The sequence below is a fragment of the Anolis sagrei genome, chromosome 3 (genome assembly GCF_037176765.1).
Source record: "Anolis sagrei isolate rAnoSag1 chromosome 3, rAnoSag1.mat, whole genome shotgun sequence".
In the NCBI taxonomy this organism is placed as follows: domain Eukaryota; kingdom Metazoa; phylum Chordata; class Lepidosauria; order Squamata; family Dactyloidae; genus Anolis; species Anolis sagrei.
In genome coordinates this window covers 92,751,575-92,778,735 of record NC_090023.1, presented here as the reverse complement: position 1 = coordinate 92,778,735, position 27,161 = coordinate 92,751,575, and the positions used below count along the sequence as shown (strand labels likewise).

The window sequence follows — 27,161 nt, the reverse complement described above, 5'->3', positions numbered from 1 at the left end:
TTGCCATTGTTCCCTCTCTTCTTTCGCTGTGACCATGATAATTAATAAATGTTATTGGAATGGATGTATTGTAAATAAAGAGCAGTTAAGAGAAGAGAGAGTGTTTGAAGCCAATTAATTGGATAGCACTTTGGCCAGCGAACGGCTTTGATAAAACCTGCCTGCCATGGCAATGAGGTGCCTGAACTGGCCCTGAAGGAAACCCATGGCCCTCATCACAATAGGGATGCCAATCAGGCCCTGTGATATCTCAGCATCACAGCTACTCACCTTCCCCTCGGCTACAAGATGGAGGTTGTAAAAGCCTTTAACAGTGAGGTTTGTGGTGGGACTCTCCATGGGGATAAAGCAGCCTTGATAAGGGAGGGGGTGGGAGAGGCCTCCTTCAGCATCCTAACTGAGAGTAGGTTTTCTTATACTTTGCGAGAAGGAAGGAAGGAAGGAAGGAAGAAAGAGAGCGGCCTCTGTGGCCTTCTTTTAGGGATGAAAGAGGGAGGAGAAACAAAGGAGGGGGGTTCTCCTTTCATCCTGGAAGGAAGAGGAGTGCCTTTTCTCTGGGAAATCCCTTCAGGGCACCCATTTGAACAGATTAATAGTATTTCCATTCATTTCAATGGGGAAATTAGACTTCACATACGAGCAACTTGAGTTACAAGCTTGGTCACAGAACAAATTAAACTTGTATGTCAAAGTATCATTGTAAATACTTCCTTTGCCCTCCCTCCAAAGCAACTTCAAGTCAATACCGAAACTAATTCATGTCTCTTTGTTACATGTGGCTTAGCACAGACTATCTCAAACAAGCCATTGTTTCCTCATAAACTATGATTGCACTTTGATTTTCAGTAAGGTTGCACCGAATTGTTATAAGAACTGATTTGTTTAGATGCTTGGAAATGTAAAAAGCCTGTCAGAAGTAAAGAATGTTGAGGGGAAGGTAGCAAATCTCACAAAGTGACCTTTCATCATGAGGCCAGATCCAGGATCCTGGACTATCATAGCTCACAGACTGGGAGCTGGCCTCATCATGAAAGGGCAATTCATCTAGGTTCCTACTGTGTCTATCATGGTGAGTAGTAGTAAACATACTGAGTAGATCACAATGAGTAGATCACAATCTACTGCCGTAATCTGTTGAGTTGTGACATTCCCCACCCCCTCAAAGGAATGCAGCCTTCCATTATCTTGTCTCTTATTGCATAGCTTCAGATAACTTTCATCAAAGAGCAGAAAAGAACCATTTGTCTAGAAACAAGTATTTGGGGTATGATAACAGAAGCAAGATATGCTAGATATCATTTTCACAACTGTAGAATCATATGTCAATCCATATGCTAATAAACAAATTACATTGTATGACATCATCTCCCAATCTGGTGCCTTTCTGACATTTTAGGCTTGTTATTTTACACAAAACAACTATCAATAATAGTAAGATGTTTAAAACATTTTGTAGATTGTTTAAAGCATCACACTGATATATCATTTTGATATAAAAACCAATACTGCATTATCTTGAAACTAATAAAAATAATTGAAATCAAAAACCTTGCCATGACTATGCATGCCTGAAAGATGGTTTTCTTTTTGCTGTTGTTTTCTAAATTTAACATGAAATATTTCTGAATGCTTAAAGATAATGACATATAGTACACAGAATCATCTAGTCATAGGGTCAAGGTACAACAGAGCAGGTATGAATATCCTGCTACTTACAGATGTTACTGGACTGTAACTCTGACTACTGGCCAGTAGATATACTAATAAGCCTGATGGACACTGGAGACAAGGGCCATTTACTTATTTGCCACCTCTGTGATGGAGAGTGATTAGGAGAAAAATTCTACACTGCATTTCTCTCCCGGAGGAAACATGTTTACTAACAAAACAAGTTGTTGCTGTCTGGGTATAACGTAATGTACAGTACACGTATTTCAAAGTAAGCAAAATTAACCTGGTGTACTCAACACCTGGGGAAACCATGCTTAAGCTAATTGACATATGTGTGCATGCATGTGCATTTCGCGAAAAATTAATGGTACAGCTTAAACATATAATACACATGGTGTGATCAATTGTTGACATAAACTCTCATTTCTGTTCCTATGCTTACACATAGAAATACATAGATAATATGGTGCTAACCATGATGAATCCATTTTGAAAAGAATGCTACATCTTAACCCTTCTAGCAACTTTCAGTGCCTTTTGCTCCACTTTTCAGTTTGTTTCAGTTTTTCTAGCAGTATTCCATTCAAAGATTTATAACGTTCCTATAGCCTTAACAATAAGGTGGACTCCTAATATAGCCTTTAAAGGTATTGTTTACATTTCTGTGATTAGTATGTCAAGGCTGTAGTGCTTCAATTCTCTCTCTCTCTGCTCATAAACTACCCCCTTTTCAAGCAAAAAGAATTAAACAGAACAAAAGCTTTTTTTTGTTCTAAATCAGATTTAATAAGCTTTAACACAGACTTTTACATTTACTCATAAGCAACATGAGAATTGCATTAAGTGATTTAAAAGTAGTCAAAATGTGTTAGCTTTGTACAAACTCAACATATTCTGTACAAACATACAGACACACATAGAAATTTAAACAACTCCTTTTAAGGCTGCATAGTTTCTGTCTTTAAAAAAAAAATCTTCATGAAGTGCCTGAACTGGGATGCTAGTTCCCACAATACTCTGTCTTTAAATAATCTACATCCTATGCTACCTTGTGTTTTGCTAGCTGGAAAGAAAGGAACAATGGAAATTGGAAATTGAAACAATGAGGGAAATGTTGAAAAGACTATTAATTATTTGGGCAAAAGTGTCTCATTACAGAGTTTATGTGGCTCTTACAAAGACAGGAGGTAGAATCCTTAGCTCCAGAAATATATTTTGGATTCTAACCCAGAAATTCTCTCATAACATAGATTGCCTTCTATTAATTTGCAGTTGTTGTTGAGGAGAGCAATGACCAATCTCTTCTATTAATATATTCCATTATTCCTGATGCAAGCATCAAGGCATCTCTGGAGATGGAAGATGAAGGCACCACCTGTTCTGCCATACCATGGATAGACATCAACTGTGAATTATCATCTGAATCTTAATTCATTACTGACAATTGGAAAATACTGTAAACTGCACCTGATGGCAGGAGCTTACTTTAGAGGGCAAAGAGGTAACAATGCTTAGATTCAGATACTTGGTGGTCTCAAAAGACATACTCCACAAACATCACAACATCTGCCACCTGAGGAAGCTGCCTTGTTTCCTGAACAGTAGAACTGACCCTAATCTGCATCCAATGAAGAAGAATCAAAACATGAACAATCAAAATAATAATACATAAGGATCACCAGGCAGCCTGAAATCAGAAGAAATTGTTCTTTTAGAAAGAAAACCAGGGAAAACCAGATGTACATATTTTAAAATGCTTCATCCTACACTGGAGCCCCCGGTGGCGCAGTGGTTTAAAGCACTGAGCTGTTGAGCTTGTTGATCGAAAGGTCGCAGGTTCGATTCCGGGGAGCAGCCTGAGCTTCCGCTGTCAGCCCTAGCTTCTGCCAACCTAGCAATTCGAAAACATGCAAATGTGAGTAGATCAATAGGTACCGCTCCGGTGGGAAGGTAACGCCGCTCCATGCAGTCATGCGGCCACATGACCTTGGAGGTGTCTACGGACAACGCTGGCTCTTCGGCTTAGAAATGGAAATGAGCACCACACCCCAGAGTCAGACATGACTGGACTTAATGTCAGGGGACTACCTTTACCTTTACCTTTACCCTCATCCTACACTGTTCCAAAAGATATTTGCCTCTCACATAGTTTCATGTGAGAGGCAAATATGAGACCCCTGTGCCGCAATGGGTTAAACTCTTGTGCCAGCAGGACTGAAGACCAACAGGTTGGAGGTTCAAATCCTGGGAGAGCGTGGATGAGCTCCCTCTGGCAGCTCTAGTTCACCATGCAGAGACATGAGAGAAGCCTCCCACAAGGAGGATAAGACATCAAAACATCTGGGCGTCCCCTGGGCAATGTCCTTGCAGATGGCCAATTCTCTCAATGCACCCATAAGAAATACAATAAAAAAACCTATCTGTTAGGCAGTTGCATGGGTCAGCAGTCCCCCCCCTCCCCCCCCGCAATATACCAGACACAGATATTTATATTTGTGTGTGTTGATTAGATTTGTTTCTTTCCTTCCTGGAAACTCACCAGGAACAAGAGACTGACTGCTCATGGATTAGCACCAGGTCCACAGAACACCATGCTCAGTCATATAACAAAACATTGAATAATATCAAACAATACTGCTACCAAAAATTATGCTTTCTTCAACAACAACATCCTTCTATATATAATGCCATCTTGGTGTCATGCCACAGTATACCAAATTAAGAGGAGATGAAAGAAGATGATCTAAACTTCTGCAATCATCAAAGCAATAATCTAGAATGGAAGCAAATCCATGTGGGTTTTGAAAACTTACTACAAAGAAAAACTATAACTCATAATGATTTAAAATTCCTGAATCACTTTAAAAGCAAAAATGTTGATTATTATGGGAAAGAAGGCTGGATCACCCAGAACAAGTTACAATATATGTTGTGTGAATTCTAAATGAGAAAGGAAAGTACAAAGATCAATGTATGAGTCACTCCCTTGATCTGAATTCCCTCAGAGCCATGAGAAGCAGAGATGAAAAGGAGATGACTGGAAGAACAGAACTAAATTATCTTATAGCTCAAGATTGTTGCAATGGTATGAGCAAGAATATTATTGGTATTTAGAACAATTACAATCATTTATGACAGCAGGTTTATAAAACAACTAATTGCATTAAAATGAGCAATTAGGTCTGCAAGCTAAGCATCAACAATGCAAGGAAACCATGAAGATCCTTGGAGACAGGGCCACAAAGCCAATCTCAATATAGTTTAGCCTTCCATATCCTTGGATTCTGCTTCCCCAGACTCCACTATCTATGGTGTAAATGAAATGCATATAGTGCTAGTGGTGCTTTCATTTGTGATTTCAGAAAACAAACATGGATGGTTCAACATGAACGAAGAAATAATGAAACTACTGTGAAGATGATAAGAAGTACATTACTTTTATTCATACATTTGCTTTTCCCCTAAACTTTCTTTCATTAGTCTCCAGTTTCCTATACAATATACCATAAACATTCAGGCTTTTGATCACTAGCACATTACCTGCATTCAGAGTTAAATACATTTGCTGCATATAGTAATATAATTATTTGGAAATGTGAGCAAATGCATACACTGGTGATATCAAACAATTTTCACCAATATAGTATTTATACAATATTTAAGCAATTTAGCTTTGCATGTTCAATGTAAATAAATTTTACAATGAAAAAAAGCAACAGACACAATAGTAGGCCTTTGGTATGCACAGGGGGTTTGGATGCTCATTTCCCATTGCATACAATCACAGAGAGAGAGAGAGAGAGAGAGAGAGAGAGAGAGGTTTCCTTTAACTCTACAATATTGAAGCTGTGGATGGATGAATACATCGATGCAGAATCCATGGATGTGAAGGATCAACTGTACACATAATTAAGAATTACATACTAATATCTGTTGTGGCTATCAAAACATGCCAATGGGACAGCATGCTAAATAAGGATGACGTCTTTGTTCGTTGTATGTTTCCTTAAATTGGGCTGCAGTACTTGATGTGTTTGTTCATACATTAATAGTTTTGTTTTATATAGACACAGTATACTAAGAAGCCCTCTCTATTAGAAAACTGGTATTCAATACAAGGAAGAGATTAGTCATACTACTTTTCCTGTCGACAGGACTTAACAAAAAGATTATCTTAAAGTAATGATGGAAAGCGAAAGAACAGTGAAGTCATAATGGCATGAAAGTATTTCCCAGTGTCATTACAAAAGATTACTTGCAAAAATAACTTTCTGAAGGACAATTGTGAGATTTGACTCAAATAGCACATCAGTCAAAAAGTGTACTGAATAGAAAGACATAGGTCTGGATCACATATAACAGTAAGCACTGTTGTAGTTTGCATTTTATCACCCTAAAGCAGGGGTCCTCAAACTAAGGCCCGGGGACCGGATACGGCCCTCCAAGGTCATTTACCCAGCCCTCGCTCAGGGTCAAACTAAGTCTGAAACAACTTGACAGCGCACAACAACAATAATCCTATCGTATCAGCCAAAAGCAGGCCCACACTTCCCATTGAAATACTAATAAGTTTATATTTGTTAAAATTGATCTTCATTTTAATTATTGTATTGTTCTTAAGTGTTTTTTGCACTACAAATAAGATATGTGCAGTGTGCATAGGGATTCATTCATTATTTTTTTCAAATTATAATCCGGCCCTCCAACAGTTTGAGGGACTGTCACCTGGCCCTCTGTTTAAAAAGTTTGAGGACCCCTGTCCTAAAGCATATTGCCAATTGGACTAACCTCAAGGAGTAGACTTACTGAATCAATGGGATTCACTTAAGTGTTAATTTACCATTCAGCAACTAACTGCAAGGACCTGTACTAGCTGATACCAACAACTGAATTTAAGCCATTTTTTTCATTAGAAAATGGAAACATTATTCATCAAGAAAATATTTTCATATGTTGTATTAGCACTGAAGATCTACACCAACTATACAAGATTGAATAACGTATATGCCTGGAATTCACTATCCTTAAAAAGACTTATCAGCAGAAAACTATGACTATGTTTTCCTCTGGTTACAGCAATATTCACCTTATTAATGATTAAACTAGGTGGATGCTTATATATCATGAATCCTACATCAGAGTTTTTATCTTCAACACTGAACAGAGAGTAGCTATGGCCTGTATTCATAGCATACCTTCACACCCCATTTTGCTGCAAACAGACTCCAAAACACTAACAGCTGCTTTAAAATGGTTTCTATTCCTGATCAGAGCTACTCTTTGTGGGGAATGTGGCACTTCTGTACAGATTAGGCCTATTTTAGGATTAAAACATATTAAAGCATAGGTAAAATCAGAAATCTTACTGTCTTCTGAAGAAGCTTTGGCATGAAAAGTTCAATTTACTTTCCTATTCATTCAAATGTAGCCTGGAAAATGAATTATCACAACAGGATGCTTGTTAGTCCATTTATAGCCACAGAAAGTTCCAATCAATACACCTGACAGTATAAAACCTGAGATTTGTGTTGCCAAAGGAGAACAAAAGGAAGGGGGAAATGGTTGCCGGAAAAATTTTGGCTCATGCTGCCATGATATTTTCTGCTGCTAGCTGGAAAAAACTGTTGTGTAATGACACTAAAATCCGAGGAAAGTTCCAGCAGACATTACAGTTTGGATGCTTTATACCCATTTCCAACAGCAGCTGCTTGATCTAAATGTTTTCGTTTGCACTTTCTTTTTTTTTAACCCATTCTTGAAATTTAGGGCCTGGCGAGTTCTAAATGCTTGGATTAGCTGTACTGGATTTAGAACACAATAAATACAGGAAATCCGTTCAGCTGTATGCTCTTGATAAAAAGAGGAATACAGTTGCCTATAAAACTCTTATTTTAACCCCATAACAAACTAATCTATGAGTGTAAGACACTTCCTCAGAGATCTCTGACAACAATGCTCCCTTAAAATTGATGAATGTATGGCAATGAGTGAATCTACACCAGGCATGGACGAAGTATGGCCCTCCGGGTGTTTTGGACTATGAGCTGTTAGGAATTGTGGGAGTTGAAGTCCAAAACATCTAGAGGGCCAAAGTTTACACTGTAGAAATAATGCAGTTTGACACTACTTGAACTGCCATGGCTTAATGTTATGCAATCATGGGAATTGCAGCTTCATTGTGCACTTTGACAGAGAAGGCTAAAAATATTGAAAACTAAAATTCATAGCATTGAGCCATGCCAGTTAAAGTGGTGTTAAACTGCATTCATTCGACAGCTTAGATGGACCCAATGTTATTCATATATGTATCTATAAGCCTGTGGACTTAGGATGACTCTATGAATTTCACAGGTTTTTCTTAGGCATGGAATGCTCAGAGATGGTTTAAGCCATTCCTGCCTCTGAAATATAGCACCTGGTATTGGTTAACCAACCAGAATGTATTGCAGCCAGGAAATAGTTGAGTATTTCTGCAGAATTTGTGAACTCTTGATTCTTCCTACAGTTCACTGTACAGCCTAAAAAAACTTCTCTAGTGGGTTTCTCAGAGTCCTTCCACACAGCCCTATATCCCAGAATATCAAAGCAGAAAATACCGCATTATCTGCTTTGAACTAGGTTATCTGCATCCACACTCAGATAATATGGGATTTTCTGCCTTGATATTCTGGGATATAGGGCTGTGTGGAAGGGCCCCATGTCTTTCAGAGTGATTGCAGGGTGCAAGGGGGGAGAGCAACTACTAGAAGGAGGCACTTCTGGTGTAAGTAGTGGAATCCAGCCAAAGTACATTATTGGATTCAAGTATAGGTGAAAATTGAAGACATTTATAAGATGCATAAAAGCACCCTAGTTTTGTCAGAGACAACTCTGAGGGCCACAAACCCAACTTTCCAAAGTAAAAGTGCCAGCAAATCCTTCTACCATACATAATGATTGATTGCTCCGCTCTGTACTTTCATCCATATGTTAGCAGTTGTTGAGCGAAGTATCCTTTAGGTCCTAAAGTTCTGTGACTATATTTGGTCTACTGGATACCAGTAACCCATCTTTACAACAACAAAGGGATGTTTTCAAAGAAAATTGCACATGTTAATATAATTATAAGGCAAATTAGAAATATTAGAGGGGTTTTTCATGAATTCTGGATTATCTTAATGGATACCCATAGTCGCTCAAATATCATAAGGGCACCAGATCCTGTCTGATTTTCAAGTTAGAATTTAGATGGTTAGAACTTACAACCAATGAATGGTATACACTGTAGATCATATTTTAGAGGAAGGAACTGCCAAAACCATCTCTGAATATCTCTTGACTAAGAAAATCCAATGGAATTTATGGGGTCATTATAAGGCAAGTCCTTGAAGGAACATACATACATTTTATTTTATTTATTTATTTGAAACATTTATATTCTTCCCTTCTCACCCCGAAGGGACACAGGGCAGAGCACAACAATGGCAAACACTTAATGCTGGGACATGAATAAATTATATGCATACATAAACATTAAAACATTTGTCTCAACATTAAAATATACTGTTTAAAACCATCTTGATCATCCACATCGAATCTAGTTGGCATGGTAAGGTTTCCTATCACTGCCTTATTGCACTGTCCCAAAAGCTTGGTCCCACAGCCAAGTTTTTACCATCATTCTGAAGCACAGTGGGGATGGGGCCAATCTAATTTCACCAGGAAGTGAGTTCCATAGCCAAGGGGCAATCACTGAGAAGGCCCTCTCTCTCATCCCTGCCAATTGCGCCTGTGACAGTGGCAGGACAGTGACACGGGACAGTGGCGGGACAGTGACAGTGATCCCTAGAGAATCTTAATCTCCACAATGGTCATACATAACAATAGCTATGTAACACAGAATATATAATAAGGTTGGTCAATGATGAAAAAGACAGTAAGCTTACATGTTCTTGGCCCCACCTGGTTTAACAGTACTGGATGAAATTAATGCTTAGAACTTTTGATTTTAAGCATTGCACAATGTAATTTGTATTACAAATACAAATACATTTCAGGATTATTTGACATACTGTGTTAGCAAAGGAGAGATTTTTTTTGTGCTTATTTAAACTTAAAAGATTACATATTGCCTGAATGCACCAACACAAATATGCTGCTACACAACAATAGGTTTAGAACAGATCAAGCTAGAGTGGATAGAAACTACAAGCATGCTTATCCATTTTTAAGTAGAATTAAATATATTAAGTATATATTGAGATCCATTCCAGGCATAACATGTCAGCTTTTCCTCAAAATGACAAAGGGAGATAATATTCAAGGGATCAGTGATAGGTTTTCCTAACTCTGTTAACAAGGAGCCAAAAAAACAAAAAAACAAAAACAAAACAACAACTGAGTAGTACCTTAAAAGGGTGTATTGAACTCCTTTACCCTATGCTATTTTTGTAACCTCTCACCTGTCACTAGCCACTGATCAGAAAAAGAAGAAGAAGCAGCAGCAGCAGCAGCAAAGTATAGGGTTTTTTTCTAGCAGTACTGCTTTCATCCAAGTTATAATCTCTTCTTTTAACTGGTACATAAGAACATCAGTCTGGGGAGGTTGGGTGGGATTGGGGAGGATATGAGTTTTAAAGGCCTTTTTACTGTATTTATTGTATTTTAATTCTGTTTTTACTACACTACATTTTTTCTAACTTTTGTATTTCACTTTTTAAACTTGTCTAATGTCTAGTGTGGATTGTTAGCTACCTTGAGTCCCCACAGGGAGAAAGGTGGAGTATAAATAAAGTTAATAATAATAATAATAATAATAATAATATCCTATTAAACACATAGTGTGGCTTGTTATATTGTAATAGATTCTAACCTTTGCCGGCTAGGCCGAAGCCTGAGACTCAGTGGGCTGGGTCTCCATCTTGGTAGGGCAGCTTAGAATAGCGGACATCTTAGTATAGGCAAGGAGGAGTCAACCAACTCCTGATTTGTTTAAGCACCAAGGGGAGGAGTTGGGGGAGAGTGAAAAAGGCTGTCACTTCTGACAGGAGGGAGAGAAAGGTTCTGACAGAACAGAGAGAGGGATACTAAGAGAGACAGGGAAAGATTCCAACAGAGCAGGGAGTAGGATTTCAACAGAGAAGAAGTATTATAGGCAGGGAGAAAGAAGCTTTTGAGTGAGTTGATCTGATAGGGAATAAAGAAAGGGACAAGGGCTTCAGTAAAACTGGACTAGGAGAGTTCGTGAGAAGACTTGTCAGCTTGTATTAAAGAGAGAATACAAGTAGGCCTATTGCCCTTTAGTGGAGAGCAGACTAGAGGAAGTCTGGTTACTCTGTAAGACAGTCAGGCTGACTGATCTTAGAAACACACTGCTTCAGAGGGTTGAATAGTGTGAAATAGGTAACTCACTTCAAATAAAAGCTACTCCTTCTGAAGAAACCTTATGTCTAGTAAGCCTGAGCCTCAGTAACAAAAATACGCGTGTCTACCTCTCATTTTATGAGTTGTCATCTTCTTAAAGTTCAATAAACCTGTTATTAGTTCATCGTTAACTTGTCTCTGCCTTGGTCTGTCCTACTTAGTGAAACCAAGTCAGCCTGAATATCTTTATAGTCCAGTCAGCAAGCAAAGGAGCCTAAAAAGAAGAGCCAGAAGCCTAGGCACATATTACCTCAAATACATTCACACCTTGTTTCCTCAAACAGTAAAATTGAGGTGGTGGCGGCAAAAATCTACCAGTATCATCAGTCTCTCACATCATTAGTCATTCCCTCACTCAAATTCCTGTCACGCAAGGTGATCGGTCAGCGTTCTCTATTACAGTGGTGTCAGGTGGGGATTTAAAAGCAAAGATCTCCCCTGCCAGTAATACATCGGGTGGGATCTGCAGCAGGTATCTCCTTTACATTGGTGGCAGCGGTGGGATTGAAAGGTTCCCCCCTGTCACACATGCGTTAAAGGACCCCTCATCTGGCGTTCGTTTCCTTACATATATACATACAAATAGTGATTCAACCAAAAGACACAATGTTGTAAGTTAAGAAAAGTAAGCATGCTTCACCAAATGCATACTAAAAGTCAGCGGTTCGAATCTGCAAGATGGGCTAAGCTCCCATCTGTCAATTCTAGCTTCTCATGCATGGACATGAGAAAAGCTTCCCACGGGATAGCAAAACATCCAGGCATCCCCTGGGCAACGTCCTTGCAAATGGGTTATTGTCTCACACCAGAAGCGACTTGTAGTTTCTCAAGTTGCTTCTGACACAAAAAACAAAAGCCAAAACCAAATGTATAAAACAGTTAGAACAGAGTACTTCTTGATATGGCAGCAGGAAAGATCCGAAATGCATATCCATAAATTCATAATATAAAAGTTCAAGTTTTCAGTATCACCAATCTATCCAACAAACTGACGTCGAATTCAGTAAATACTCAGTGCTTTTAAAATATTTGACCTGTAATTGTAAAGCTTCCAAACATAATCCAGATGACTGAAATATTCAGGTATAAGTCTAGAAAGCTTAAGTAAAAAAATCAACGCAAAAACCTGGATGAACCTATCCACGGGTCAGTATGAGTACTGTATGTTAACCTTTATCACAAAAGAAACCACCTCCTTCTCTGGATAAAGTGGTAAATTGCAAGGGCTGATTCAATCCTGGGAGCATCTGAAAGAAGCACTGAGCTCCTCTATTCTCAACATTGTGGCACCACTTCAGGCCTTTTTGAATGCCTGCCTGGGCAGGGAAATGACATTAGCACTTTCTCTTCTCTTCAGAATGACCCTCAACTTATTCACATGTCATATCAACGTCCATAAATTTGACTCAAAACCTGCCCTCAACTTATACATGAGCATATAAGGTAATACATTGACCTTACAAGAAAATCTACATATATACTTCACCATAACCAAAAGATGACATACAACAGATTATCATTTCCTGTACTTTAAACCTATCTTTTTAACCAGTCTTAACCTATGACAAGAAAATGGCTCCTGAATTTGGCTTTGTTGAAACCACTGCTTGCCTTAACCAAACTATGCTTGTTACTGGCTTGTTTCTTCAACAGCCTACCATGGTTAACACTAACCAAAGCTTACTGTGTCTGGAAACACAATTTTTATCATAGATTATAATGGTTAGTGAGTAGTGTTCTCATTTGGGCTGGATGGTTGTAAATACATACTTTTAATAATGTGAATTGTTGAAATTATCTTTGTTTACATTCTTAGCTATAGATTTCATGAGCACTGAATGCTCTTTGGCCATAGCAAAACCTTTGCTCTCAAATAATGTTTTCAATTTCACAGACAAACAAAGTATAATTTATCTAAAAAGAACTGAGAGTTTGTATTCCTAGTCCGATATGCCACTGTTATCATTGTGTCAAACTGTTCTTGAAAAACAGGGCTACTAAAAAGCTTTGTGCTCTGTTCTCAAAGGATATTTCACACTTTCGGGTTTGCATTGCAACACTGTTACAAAATGCTAAGAGGTTTAGTAGTTCTGGTTCCCCTTCCCCCACCAAAAAAGCAACTTCAAAGGAAATGTTTGTACAAAGGAAATGTCTGCTATAAACTTGTGGATAAGTATAGTTGCTAGTTGAGTTACAGATTCTAGTTTTAAAAGGCCTCACCAGTCTTAGGTCTAAAACTGTTTCACATCACTTATAAAGTGAAAAGTATTTTTGGTAGTGAAAATGGAATTTGTTCTGGAAACCAGAAGAGCCATCCCCAGACCCATCACTCAAATAGAATATTAAACTAGTAAGTCAAATACCCTATAGAATAAATCATCTATTTATTTACTTGTACCATGTATAAGGATTCCTAATCAGAATCACAGGGTGTGTCCAGACAGCCCTTTATCCCAGGACCATCTGCGTTTAAAAAACGTGGATGTTCCTGAAGGCGTCCAGATGTTCTCTGAGACTGGCCCGGCAGAACATCTTGGGGCCTGTGGGGGAGGGGGTAGAAGATCCTACCCCTCCCCCACAGGCCCCAAGCTCCTTTTAATAGTAAAATAAACTTATCCGGCCTCCACTGAAGTCTTGCTGGAGCTCTCCCAGTGTGTAGAAATGACACACCAGGAGAGCAGAGGGGATAGTCATTTCTACGTTCTAGGAGAGCTTTGACAACACTTTAATGGAGGCCGGGTAAATTTATTTTACTTTTAAAAGAGGTTTGGTGGCTGTGGGGGAGGGGAGTGGGATTCCCACAGTCTTCCGGACTAAGTAATTTCTCTATGATAATAGATTGATTCAGACTGTTATTATAGTAAGACACTAATTAGTAGTTTTCAGTTATTTAAAACTTTTCCTTTCTCTATGCAAGCTCTTTCCAACCTAGTGTCACCAAAATGTAGACTCCAAGCCCCATAATTCCTGATTACTGCCCATGGTGGTTGAGGAGGATAGCCTTCAAAATAGCTGAAGGGGAGTAGGATGGAGAAAACTGTTCAGTGCAATTAAAATATGTCATTCATACTGTTGACTGATAATACAACCATTTCCCCTTAATTTTTATCCACAGGTTGGGGTTTTTTTTCACCAATAGTTCACTGAATAAAGAATGTGTGGCTCCTACTTCAATGAAAGCTCCTAAACACAGACATAAAGCATAACCAGCTTTCAATCAGTCAGAGTTAAAAGCTTTGCTGGAACAAAACCTCTTCCTGGCATCAGCACAATTATGAAAGATTTTACAACTTTTGAGTCACAAAATATGATGACAGCCAGTTATAACTTATAAACACAGATTCTGCTCATTGCTTTATAGTTCAGCTTGTTTAAAAGAAGAGGTTCCCTCTGTATATGCAGATATACCATCAATGGCCAACAAAGACACCAGGAGTACAACTTGATGACAAAAGTACAGTATCTCCTATTCAGGCTCCCCAGAAAGTGTGCACAGAGAGAGAGACATGCAGGCTCCAAGAGGCCTAACATGTTATGGATTCTGTTGCAACTCCAAAACTAGAAGCAGACATTGTATATTATAAACTATTCTTTATTTTTGATTATTGTTTGAGATTTAAAAAGAAATAACCAGAGGCCTATAACTGGAGGTTCATAAACAAAACAGTTTCCTGAACTTCTAGGAATCTCTGACAACTACTCCAGATACAAATATCTGCTTGCTAATATCAATCACATCTTAAAGCCATGTACTATATAACTTATTTCAAGCTATAACTCTCACTAAAACTCTCATAAACATAATCTCTGCATACGCATACTCAACGTCCAAAGCTGCTTATGGTTTTTAGAATTTTTTTCTCTCTCTCTAAGGATTGTTTTCTTTCAGCTCAAACTCTAATTCCTGCCATGTATCTAAACTAAAACCAGAAACAGTCATATGAAATATCCAAAATCTGATGAACAGTGACTATTATTCCAGCCATTTAATCATTACTATTTAGTGGTAACAAATGTTAAATGGACAGTTTGCACCCATACCCATTATGCATGAAAGCAAACACTGCTGAAATCCAATCTCATGCATTAGCAGCGGCTTTTTCTACTTAAGAGTTCCAAATTCTACCAGCAGAAATGTACTTTTTGAAAGCTACACTAAATATAGAAGAATTGAAGGCTGAGAAAATGTGAAAACATTCTCAAGAATGAACCATGTACTGAACTGAAAGAATTCCTGCTTTCAGTCAGTGAAAATGTATTTAATGTCACCTATTTATATTTTAGCAGGATAATTAAAAGTGATTCAAGCTTAACTCTAAAATAAACCTGCTGTGTAATACATACGTATTCCATCAGAATGCACTCTGTCTGTTGATTATTCAAGTACAGATTTCTTGTATTACTCTGCTATACAGAAGGGCCTCCATATTTGTGGGCCAGTGATTTCACTTATCCACATCCAAAAAAAAGTTATCTCTAGGTATTTTCTAGGTCTAGGCCTATGGTTTTGTTTTTGGTTTGTTTGTTTGTTTAACCAGAAGTGGACCACGGGAACCAGAAATGCTACAGAGGTGTTCTTTCTAGGCATTTGCTAGGGCCTCCAGCAGGATTCCACTGGAAGTCATTCATGTCAATGTGTTCACTATTATCCATGATTTCATGTTTCCAAATTAAGTCTTGGAACATATCCTCATTGATAAAGGGGCCATATCATATTCTACTTTGACGTTAAAATCTGCCTAAATAAGCAAACAAATACAGGAACAGATCAAAAATCCAAAACATTTGTTTTACACTTGTCCACCAATTAGAGGTCAGTTATAGAGGCATGTAGCACTCAAACTTGAGAACTGAATTCCAGTACTGATTAAACAAAACAGGACTGATTACCTTTTCTTTAAGTGATATTATCCATAACTATGCAAACAGAGATAGCAATAGCAAATCTTATGTGTTTTAAATTACTTTAACATTTACATATAGCTACAAAAAAACCAAACAAACTACACCAAGATAAGGTGGTTGGCTTTAAAACACAAGCTTCACAACAAATGCTATCCATATTAATAAAAAACAAGTAGTTTCTCAACTACTCAGCTTCCCAAGACATAATATAATCTTATCATAGAGTTGAAGAAATAACAAGGAGCATTATTGATAGTACTTTCAAGTGTTAGTGACTCATTCTCAATTCAGAAAGAGAATTAAATCTCAATGCAACTCTCATCATGTTCAAAACACATTGTCTGTTAACAGCCTGACTCCAGTAAAGATTCAATCACTAATTAAAGCTGCTATGTTACCTGGAACTTTGAAACAATCTTAAATGCTTTAAAATACTCCATAGAAAAAAATACTGAGTATCATGATTTCTAGGTTTTTCAAATATATTTATTTGCTTATTTACTTTATTTCTGGGCCCACTGGTGGCACAGTCGGTTAAACAGCTTAGCTGCTGAATTTGCTGACCGAAAGGTTGGCGGTTTGAATCCAGGAAGTGGGGTGAGCTCCCGTTGTTAGGCCCAGCTTCTGCTAACCTAGCAGTTTGAAAGCATGCAAATGTGAGTAGATCAATAGGCACCACTTCTGCAGGAAGGTAACTGCAGTCCATGTAGTCATGCTGGCTACATCACCTTGGAGGTATCTACGGACAACGTCAGCTCTTCGGCTTAGAAATTGAGATGAGCACCACCCCCCAGATTCGGTCACTACTAGACTTAATGTCAGAGGAAAACTTTACCTTTATCTTTTTACTTTATTTCTATCCCTCTCTATCTTACATCGAGGTGGGCTTAATATATAAATATATGTTATGTTTCTATTTTTGCTTTTACAAAGAACTTTCAATGTGGTAGTACTCTGCATCCAGTTTATTGAAGAAAACTACTACAGTGGAACCTCGACTTAGGAGAGTTCAAACTTAAGAGCATTTTGAGTTAAGAGCAGTCACCTGGTTTGGGTTTTGCTTTGACATACAAGAGTATTTTACATTAAGAGTTAGTGTGAGAGGGTATGTTAGCGCAAGAGTGCAGGGCCTTAGGGCTTCAATGGAGCAGCCTCCGTGCCTCATTCCTCCATGCCTCGTGCTCTTGTCTGCTTTGGCAGATTGCTGTCTTCTTTGCTCTTGTCCACTTGGAACTTTGGATTGCTTGATTTTGTGTGGTTTTTATTCATCGTATGTTTGGCTTCATGAAGAGGGAGGGAGGCTAGAATGAGTACAGTATGAAGAAAATGGTGCTTCTGCCTCTTCACTTTGTGCTTTGCGCTTCCTTGCCACAACTTTGTGCTTCTACCATTGTGCCACAACTTTGTGGTTCTACCATTTTAATGTTGGTCTTTTTTTATTGTTCCATGTGAGTGTGCATTAATACATTATTTTTTAATTTATAAAGTACATTTTTTAATTTAAAAACAAGTAACAAAAAAATGGAGGGGCCCCAGAAGGGATTAATAGCTTTTCAATGGATTTCAATGGGAAAAGTCACTCTGAGATAAGAATGATTTGCGTTAACAGCTCAGTCATGGAACAAACTAAACTCTTAACTCAAGTTATCACTGTACACTTTTCTTTTGGCACATAAATCCATATTGAGAATTTGGCATACCCATTGAAAATATAATTCCCTACATCATTCCATCTCTCAAGCTTATATAAACAAAGGTAAATAATGCAATGTAAGCTTTAATAGTACATTTCCTTGAATTTACTGTTAGATATACTTCAGAACAAGAAACATAACATTAAGTTTACAAAGATGACACAATTATCTCAACTCAATAATGACATGTCTTAGAAAATATTGGTGGTTTTTTAAATGATAAATATACTAAATTTAATAAAATTATATAGTGAGCATTATGTTAATTGGATTTATTCCTTTAGGCTACTTTAAAATTAACCTCAAGTTCTTATATTAATAAAAAATGAGAAGATTCCAGCTCAGTTGAAGTAAAAACTGTGATTCTACTCAGCCCTCCACATTCGCTGGGGTTAGGGACCCTGGAGGCCCATGAAACTGAAAAAGCACAAATAAAGACATTGCTCTTTTTTTAAAACCTGGGAGAACACCTCTCTATGAATTTCTATGTCTTCTAGCATGCCTCTATGGTCGGTTTCCACTGAAAGCTGAACACGGAATAGAATTAGAGGGCCAAGAGATTCCTAGACAGCTTTTCTATCTAGAGATCTCTAGGTCCCCCATCATGACTGGAGGAAGTTCACCATAAAGTCATGCCCAAGGATCTAAAAAGACATTTCTGATGAAATCCATAAAAGTCAAAACCGCAAACATGGAGGGGCGACTGTAGTAGAGAGGCAGATTCTAGGCTATGTCTTGGGGCTTAGCATTTTCCTTATCTCACCCCATTTATCGACAATGAATTGCCAAGAAGAGGTTGTGATGTGATAGAAAGGGGAAGAACTGCCATCAGAGATGATACATTTACATTATATGGGTGGCATAAATGAAAAGATTGGGGCTTAGAGAGCTCCCTCACCCTCATCCTTTCTGGGCTGGCACAGTATGGAAACAAGACAAATATCCCCTTCATTACTCTGGCAATAAGCAAAAATATTTAATTCTATCATTTCCAAACCCAATCTTCCCTCTTGCGCTTTCCAGAGAAAAATCAAGTAAGGATAAATCTTTCTTTGGACATTGCCATTGGGACCAATCTTTACCAAATCCCGACCCAGTGAGAAAAGGGGATGAATGAATAGCAGAAATGACAGCTGTTTAGAATTGCTGTGATGAAAGTACTCCTTGGTAAGCAAACAAAGGACCCTTCCAAACAGGCTCTATACCCCAGAATATGATCCCTGGTTTTCTGTTTATCCCAGATTATCTGGCAGTGGAGACGCATATAATCAGGTCTAAAGTATTCTGAATAGGGAAAATGTTTCAAGTCTGGGGGCTGAAAGACTGTGCATAATCAGTTCACAAAATCCATACTAGAACTATCTGAAGTGATGTGCAAAGTAAGTTTTTGTTCATTGCAAACCAATCATTCATAAGTATTCCAAGAAAAATGTATGAGAGGATACTAAAAATTTACCCAAGCTTCAGAAAAGGCATGTATGGGCGGAAGGAATGAGAGAACAGCATCAAAATCAACCAAGACACAGAAATAAAAACAGATGTGAAGGGAGGATCACATATAATTAGTTTGGCTTTGTTTTTCCCTCTCTGGGGGGAAGAAAGATCTTTAGGGTGTCTAAAATGGAAAAAAATCCCTCCAAAAAAGGACTGATGCAACACACTCATAACTTTTTTATCCAATATTTCAGAAATTGGACATGCTCTGTGTGCCATATTATTATGATAATCACATATGCACAAATAGCACATCTCAGATCACAAATACTGATATGTCTACTCTATACATTGGAATAGGAGTGTGCATATCAAGTTAAGTACACTATATTTATACAACTATTTCAGTTTAAATAGAATGACCACTATAACAAACAGCTAATTATTTCATGTCACAAAAATATTTTTCTACACAATCATGAGTTGCAACTGAAGACTTATACAGATTTTGCTTTTCTCTAATGCTTCACCATTGCACAGAACCAGTCTTGGATTCACAGAAAGAAGCTGCAGAAAACCCTAAAAATACAAGTGAAGATCAGATTGAGTTTATTTTACTGAGTGTCTGAAGCCCAGTTCAGATTGAGAAAACAATGTGGTGAAAGTTTAACAGAGATACCACGGATTGTTTCCTGCAGTTTTGCCCCCTTCTCTCTGGATCTCAACTTAAAAATAGTATTTACCCTTTCTTTTTGAAGGTCTTATCTCTCTTGTTAAAATCCTTTTGATAGAGAATTAAGAAGGCCACTGGTTTAGATGAAGGAGCAAAAACGAGGTAGAGAAGAGCAGGAAGACTTCAGAAAAAAGTAAAAAAAAGATGAGCACCAGCATGGTGTAGTTGTGTTTGAGAATTGGGCTATGCTCTGGAGACCAAGGTTTGGATCCCCACTTGGCCTGAAAACCCATTGGGTGACCTCCGGCAAATCCCACACTCTTAAACCCCAGGAAACCCTATAATAGAATCATCTTAAAGTTGGCACACAACAGCAACAACAACCAGTAAAGGAAGTGGTAGAGAGGAGTAGAGTGGCAAGGGAAGAGGCTGTGCATGAAACAGATGACAGAGTGTATGTGAATGAGTGGGTATATGAGGGAGTGGTGAATGTAGTGGAACAGAAAGAGCAGCAGCTTAAAGGTCAGGTGGGAGAGATCCTTACTCCAACCAAGCAACGTTGTTTGTATATTCTTATGAGTAACAGTCTCAGTTCTTGGAAGATTTAAATAGTTTTAAAGATAGCCCCCCTCCATAGAAGAGGAGTGTGAAAGTCGTGAAGACACTCTGACTCAATATCATACAAATAGAAGTGAACCTTCCAGCTTCTTCTAGAGCTGCACTTTATCCTATGTTTTTTTTTTTTTTACAAACAAGATGTTAACCAAGGTATTTTTAGCAGTATTCTGGAGGTACATAAAAGGATATGTTGAGGACAAAGCTTCTCTAAACCCGATCAAATCTCCTTGAATCTACCAAAACATCTACCTGATTTTGAGTTTATAAAAATAAGTAAGAAGAACATCACAGGAGGCTGTGGTAGGGTCATGGAGGCACCTTATAAGGGGAAAGTATATTTTATTTATTTATTTATTATTTAAATTTATATGCCGCCACTCCCCTGGGGCTCGGAGCGGCTTACAAAAATAGCTAAAATCTAACAAAGTTTAAAAGCAATTTAAAACAATTTAAAAACAACAGTATCAAACATTAAAAGCCTGTCGAAACAGGTAGCAGATAGATGTGTATATGAGTGAATAAGGAATATGCATATGCATGCATGCAAAGAAAGAGCAGCAGTGTTGTGGAAAAGGGAGTTTGGGCGAAGCGGGGCAAGACATGAATGGTATGTGTGTCAATAAGTATAACTGCACTAAGTGCTCTTTCTGTTATTATTGAGTGTTTTTGTATCTCAGTGGACCTCAAGAAGTAATGTCTCTGTAAATGATATGCTATGTCACTTAAAGATATAGCTATTACTTTAAATATAAGAAAGCTGCTTCCTAAATGTCATCCCCTCTCCCAGAAAGAGATTCGCGCGGGGGGGGGGGGGTTCATAGGGGAAAGGAGTCCAGGGAGCAAGCAACTGGGAACAAAGATCTTCCACATCCACCCATGTGAGAACTCCAGTCCAAACAGGGCCTCCCTGTTTAGTTAGGAACACAGTAACCAATTTTCTCCTCTATTCTGTTTTGACATCTTGTGTCTCAAGCAACTCCAAAGCTCCCTTGCACCTATCCCAGTGCTGCTCTCACAAAAGGCAAATAAGAACTAGGGTGGATTGAAGCCTAGAAGACACATTATAAAGCAGAGAGAGGCATCACAAGAATGGGAGATTATTCTTTTTAACTTTCATGGAGCAAAAGGAGGGTATTCACACTTCAGGAGAGCCAGGAATATGTAGGCATGGCATCATTTGAGTTGGAAGCACTTTGTTGTTGTTTATTCGTTCAGTCACTTCTGACTCTTCATGACCTCCTGGACCAGCCCACGCCAGAGCTCCCTGCCCATCATTGTCACCCCCAGCTCCTTCAAGGACAAGCCAGTCACTTCAAGGATACCATCCATCCATCTTGCCCTTGGTTGGCCCCTCTTCCTTTTTCCTACCATTTTCCCCAGCATCATTCTCTTCTCCAAGCTTTCCTGTCTTTTCATTATGTGACAAAGTACTTCATCTTTGCCTCTAAGTGAGCAGTCGGGTATTATTTCCTGAAGTATGGACTGGTTGGATCTTCCTGCAGTCCAAGACATTCTCAGATTTTTCCTCCAACACATAGAAGACCAGAAAAGACCTCTGAGATGCTAAGGGAAGTGAGCTCTGTTCTTCAAAACCTACCACTGGCCATTAACCCATGGCTCCTTGAATAGCAGTGCACACCCAAGCCTCCCCAAATGCCCTTTTAAGCACTGAAGCCACAAAGGGCAAGTTCTTGGGAACAGCCAGGTGTGGACACAACACTGCTGTGTGTTCTTACAGGCCTGAGTTATCTGGACACCAAAAATGCTCAGGCATCTGAAACTGTTCAACTGGGTGGCTCAGAAAGTGACACCTTTGCTTTCTGATGGCACACAAACAATTTCCTGCACAAAATTCTAAAAACACAGCATAACATGACCATCAGTCTATGTGCATATGGCTGCGGAACACCAGTGGGCCACAAGGACAAAAATATGGTGTACAAGACTCCTTCTTTGTTTGTTTGTTTGTTTATTTAATTGTATTTAGTTTATTTCCACTCCTTTCTCGTCGCCTGCTACTTCTTCCCTGTCACTGACCATGGCATATGTTCTATATTGGAAATTGTGATCTATCCAATGCAATTTTCTGAATCAGCACCCCAAACCGAATCTAAAGTTAACAAAAAACCAATTAGTAACCCTTTTGGTACTAATGCTGGAGAGTGGTCCCTGTGGTCAAAGGGGTCCCTGGTCAAAGAGGCTGGTAGTCAAAGAGGCCGGTAGTCAAAGGGGTCCGTGGTCAAGTGGTCCCTGATCAATGAGGTCCCAGATCAAAAGGGTCCCTGGTCAAAGGGGTCCCTGGTCAAAGAGGTTGGTTGGTCAAAGAGGTTGGTAGTCAAAGGGGTCCCTGGTCGAGTGGTCCCTGGTCAAGTGGTCCCTGATCAAAAGGATCCCTTGTCAAAGAGGTCCCTAGTCAAAGGGGTCCCTGGTCAAAAAAAGGTTGGGAGCCACTGCCATATGGTATCTGGAACATAAGAATGGGATTTCAGCTTAGCCTTGGGTCTGGGGTCTCAGGTCTCAATTCAAAAAGATTCCAAACTAGGGCGGGGGTGCAAAACAACCCTGTCAGATCAGAGATACTCAGCTTGCAGAGGTGTACAAGGCCTGACACTGGTAAGCTGGCCTCCAATTGAACGCGGGGGTTCTCCCCACCAGAGCCCCCCCTGAGTGAGGGAGGCACGAAAGCCGCTTCTTCCCTGGGAATCCAAGGAAGGGTCTTCCGCCCGCCAGCCCCCCCCCCCCCCCCCCCCGCTTCCCGCCAAAAGAGCCCCGACTTTGCCCGCTCCGGGCGCGTGCTCACCGCATAGTAGAGGGAATGCCTGGCCTTGAGGAGCACAGCCTCCCCTCCGGAGGGCGGCATCAGCCCCAGGTCCCCGCGGCGCTGCAGCATGGCTGGCGGGCGGGTGGAGACGGGGAGAAGGGGGCTCTCCTCCGAGCTTTGATTTAAACCGTCCTCAAGGCAGGCGGGAGTCCTGCCGCCTCCCCCAGCGGCGGGGCAGGGAGCATCCTCCTCTTCTTTTCCCTCCTCCTCCTCCTCCCAAACTACTTTCCCCGCCGCCTCAGTTCCTGGCCAAGCCGGGATGGGGACTGAAGCGCGGCAGCGGCGGCTGGAGGAGCCTGGGTTGCCGCCTCTCGGAGGGCGGGGCGCTTGAGCTTTGGGTGGCCCTCGCTAGTGGCTACCCTTTCGGGTTGAGGAGGAGGAGGAGGAGGGTGGGGGGCGAAGGCTGCGCCTCCTCAACAGCTGGAGGCGCCAAATGCCCCGTCCTTGACTCCTTCTTTCCTGTCCTGAGGCGCCACGCTTGGCTTGTTAAGACTGATTGGAACTTGGGGCGCCTCTGTGCCACGAATGCAGCCTGACCCCGCTTTCACTGCTACGCCTCAATACCATGAGATCCAGGGATTCACAGTGTAAACAAGTCAGCCTTTGGTATAGAGAAGCCCAAAGATGAGGTCAAGTGACAGCCAATGCCATTTAGCATTTGAACCAGGGCAGTTCAAGTGGCGCCCAACTGCACTTCACCGTACAGGCCCGCCCTTGCCTGCACAGAGAGAGGGTCTATGCCAGGCATCCTCAAACTGTGGCCTTCCGTTTGGGCCTCCAACTGCCAGAAGCCCTAAGGAGCCTGTTCAATTGTCAGGAATTCTGGGAGATGAAAGCCCCAATAGCTGGAGGGCCGCAGTTTGACGATGTCTGGTCTATACTGCCTTGAAGGAGGACATTTTTCTTCCAGCTTTCTCTCTAAAGCAAGTGTGAGCAAACTTGGACCCTCCCGGTGTTTTGGACTCCAACTAACCATTTCTAACAGCCTCAAGCCCCTTGCTTTCCCCCCTCAGCCACTTAAGCCTGAGGCTGTTAGGAATGGTGGGAGCTGAAGTCCAAACATCTGGAGGGTCTAGTTTGCCCATGCTTGCTCTAAAGCAAAAAGGCAGCGGTGCCATTCCAGAAGCCATAGGGATAATAAAGCAATAATATGGCTTCAATGATAGCTGTGCCACTCTTTGGGACTGTTTTCTCCCACAGACCGAGCCCCCTGGAGATTGATTTTTTTTGCTGGGATAAAGTTGGCAATTTGGGGGTGGGATGGAGGGGGGGGGGTCTTGACTACAAGAAAACACATTTCATGGAAATTAAGCTTTTCTTTTGAAGAGATGGGGACCTATCTGGTTGAGAACCATTGGGCTAAAGGGAAGTACAATACAACCCCCTGGTTTCACTTAACTATACTTTCTGACATTCAACTAAAGATATTTTCCCCTGGAAGAGTTTGTGAGCCTCTCTGAGCCCTTCCAGACAGGCCTTATATTCCAGGATCTGATCCCAGGTTTCTGTTTTAAATTAGATTAAACTGGAGTTCGTACTGCCAGATAATCTGGGATAAACAAACAGAAAATGTGAGGTTTCAGAAATTACTAGGAAGAAGTAACTTAGACACTATCATATTTTTTTAATTACTGCACAAGTATTAATCACAGCCAACAGAATGATGGACAAGCTTTCATCTTGAAAAAATATTATTTCCATAAGGAAAATCATTTTGTCTAGATTAGAATCTTAAAGCAAGGCCAGAATGACCAAGCTGAGGCCACACAGGGATTTGGATTTGTACAGATATGAAAAACCACAGATAACACTGGCCAACACACAGACTTGTCTCCGGGTATATTAGACCTGCTAATTCCAAAAATGGCACTAGTTTTCCCCATCAAGTCTTGTTTTTGAGATACGGAACATATATACCACTCTTTATCTGTTCGCCCATAGAAAATCATGACCATATCTAAGAAATTAGAGCTGGTGCAGTTTACCAATGACATTTTCTGAATCAGCACCCCGAATAACCTCAGTAACAGGCCTAAAAACCAAGATGCCTAGAAAAATGATTTATTGGCCTGTGCAATAATCAAAATGTAGGACTTTGAGACAAAAAGAATAGTGCACTACTTCAATTCCACAGGAATATTTCATAAACGTATTGTCGAAGGCTTTCATGGCCAGAATTGCTGGGTTGATGTAAGTTTTCCGGGTTGTATGGCCATTTTCCAGAAGCAGTCTCTCCTGACGCTTTGCCTGGATCTATGGCAGGCATCCTCTGAGGTTGTGAGGCCTGGAAAACTTAGAACAATCCATTTCATTAATGGTTAAAAGCCTAGTAATAACAGAATGAATGGAAAGACAAATTAGTCCAGAGAAAGATTGTATTCAGGAGATATTATTGGTTTCTTCCTAATACAGCAATGTTTATCTAAAGGAAGGAAGAATGCGAGCTATTAGGAAATTCTGCTTAGCTGTCAAGGCATCCAGGTCTGTATCTCTTCACTGATTTTATCATCTTAACAAAACTCTCTAATACGAGCATATACATATAAGTTGTTTTAAATATATATCCCATCTTTTTTACTTTTAAGGTGGGGGCTAGGAAGCACCAAAAGCTTTTAATGCAATTTTCCTGCTTCTTGGCAGGGGGTTGGACTGGATGGCTCATGAGGTCTCTTCCAACTCTATGATTCTATGAACAAGTTTCCAGCACCTACAAAAACTACAATTATTATGAGACTTAAGTGGATAAGGGAATATCTATAGAAAGTTCCTGAGAAGTAAGAACGGATACTCTTTGGTCTATTTCTGTTAGTAAGAGTAAGCAAAAATGAGGACATATTCACCAATCATATATTTTTGGTAGACATTTGAACTAGAAACATAATTTCTTTTCTAGAGAAAAACTAACACTGACATTCCTCAGCTGAGAAAAAAAAACAGTCAAGTTCCTTGCACAATAAAATGTTATTAATAAAAAAAAATTGATTCCGGATGCATTTTGCGCCAAGTTTAAAATTCTCTAATATATGCTGTTTCTGTTTTTTTGTTATAGATTTTAATGTTCTATGCCAATTATGATATTTTGAGTTCAGGGAAAGTTTTCCCATGCTTTTTTAGCTGTATATACCACTGTCTTTGGAAGACTCTGATGTAGGTGTTCATGGGATCTTTTCTAAGACAATACACTCTCTCTTGGAGCATGTACATAAACAGCCTCTTCAAAAAAAATCCAGGCCTCTGACCTTTTGAAGTAGAAGAATTAAGGTTTGTGTTTATATTTCTCTACTTCAGGATATTCAGAAGTAATCTGGGTCAACTGTTAACCCTAACTGGAAAACTATGCTTTCAGTTTTCACTTAATATTCATAATATGCAAGCTTCTGAGACATCCCATGTCTGAAACAGTAAAACCAGACTCCAACTAGAAATAAGTGAATAACTGGCACTTTACCCACCATTACTCTAAAGCTGGCAATGGGAAGAATGTCTTTTTAAAAGATCTGTACTCTTTCAAAATAGCCAATTCAAGAGAGAATTCAGTAACCAATCATGTTTTCAAGGAGATCTGTATCATCTTCTAGTTAAAGTTTTAATAAAGGATTTATTTACAAAGGGAAAAGGCAATGAATTATCTTCACAGTTGTCATCTACATCAGCTGGGAGATTTCAAAAACACCAAGCATGTTGAATATCATGAATTCCTGCCTTAGTTCTGTTCATGCTGTCTTAAGCGACATAAATCTGGAAGGAGAAAATAGTCAAATTCACCTACTGGTATTAGTTCTTTGAGGTTCTATGAATGAGTAATTACTTAAAGCAGTTAGTGGTCTTTTGAAAGTTAGGCTAGCTGTAAAATGTTACTGAGCTAATGTAAGGAAATCATTAACCTTACAAACCTCTTCATTAACAAAGCTCAGAATGGCACAATCCTACACCTACTTGGCTG

At 39.6% G+C, this 27,161-nt stretch overlaps 1 protein-coding gene across 3 annotated transcripts in view; it reads right to left on the bottom strand.

Annotated features, from left to right (window-relative positions):
- Positions 1 to 27,161, bottom strand: part of ARHGAP6 (Rho GTPase activating protein 6) — a 239,808-nt gene that overhangs the window by 103,057 nt on the left and 109,590 nt on the right. The window contains exon 1 of one of the 3 annotated variants that reach the window (XM_060769947.2): positions 23,198 to 23,566. The exons of the other annotated variants lie outside the window; for them this stretch is intronic. Within the exon in view, the coding sequence (XP_060625930.2) occupies positions 23,198 to 23,287 (90 nt within the window). The 5' untranslated portion in view covers positions 23,288 to 23,566. Of the gene's footprint in view, positions 1 to 23,197; positions 23,567 to 27,161 lie in introns of those variants that run through there. 3 annotated transcript variants of the gene reach the window in all.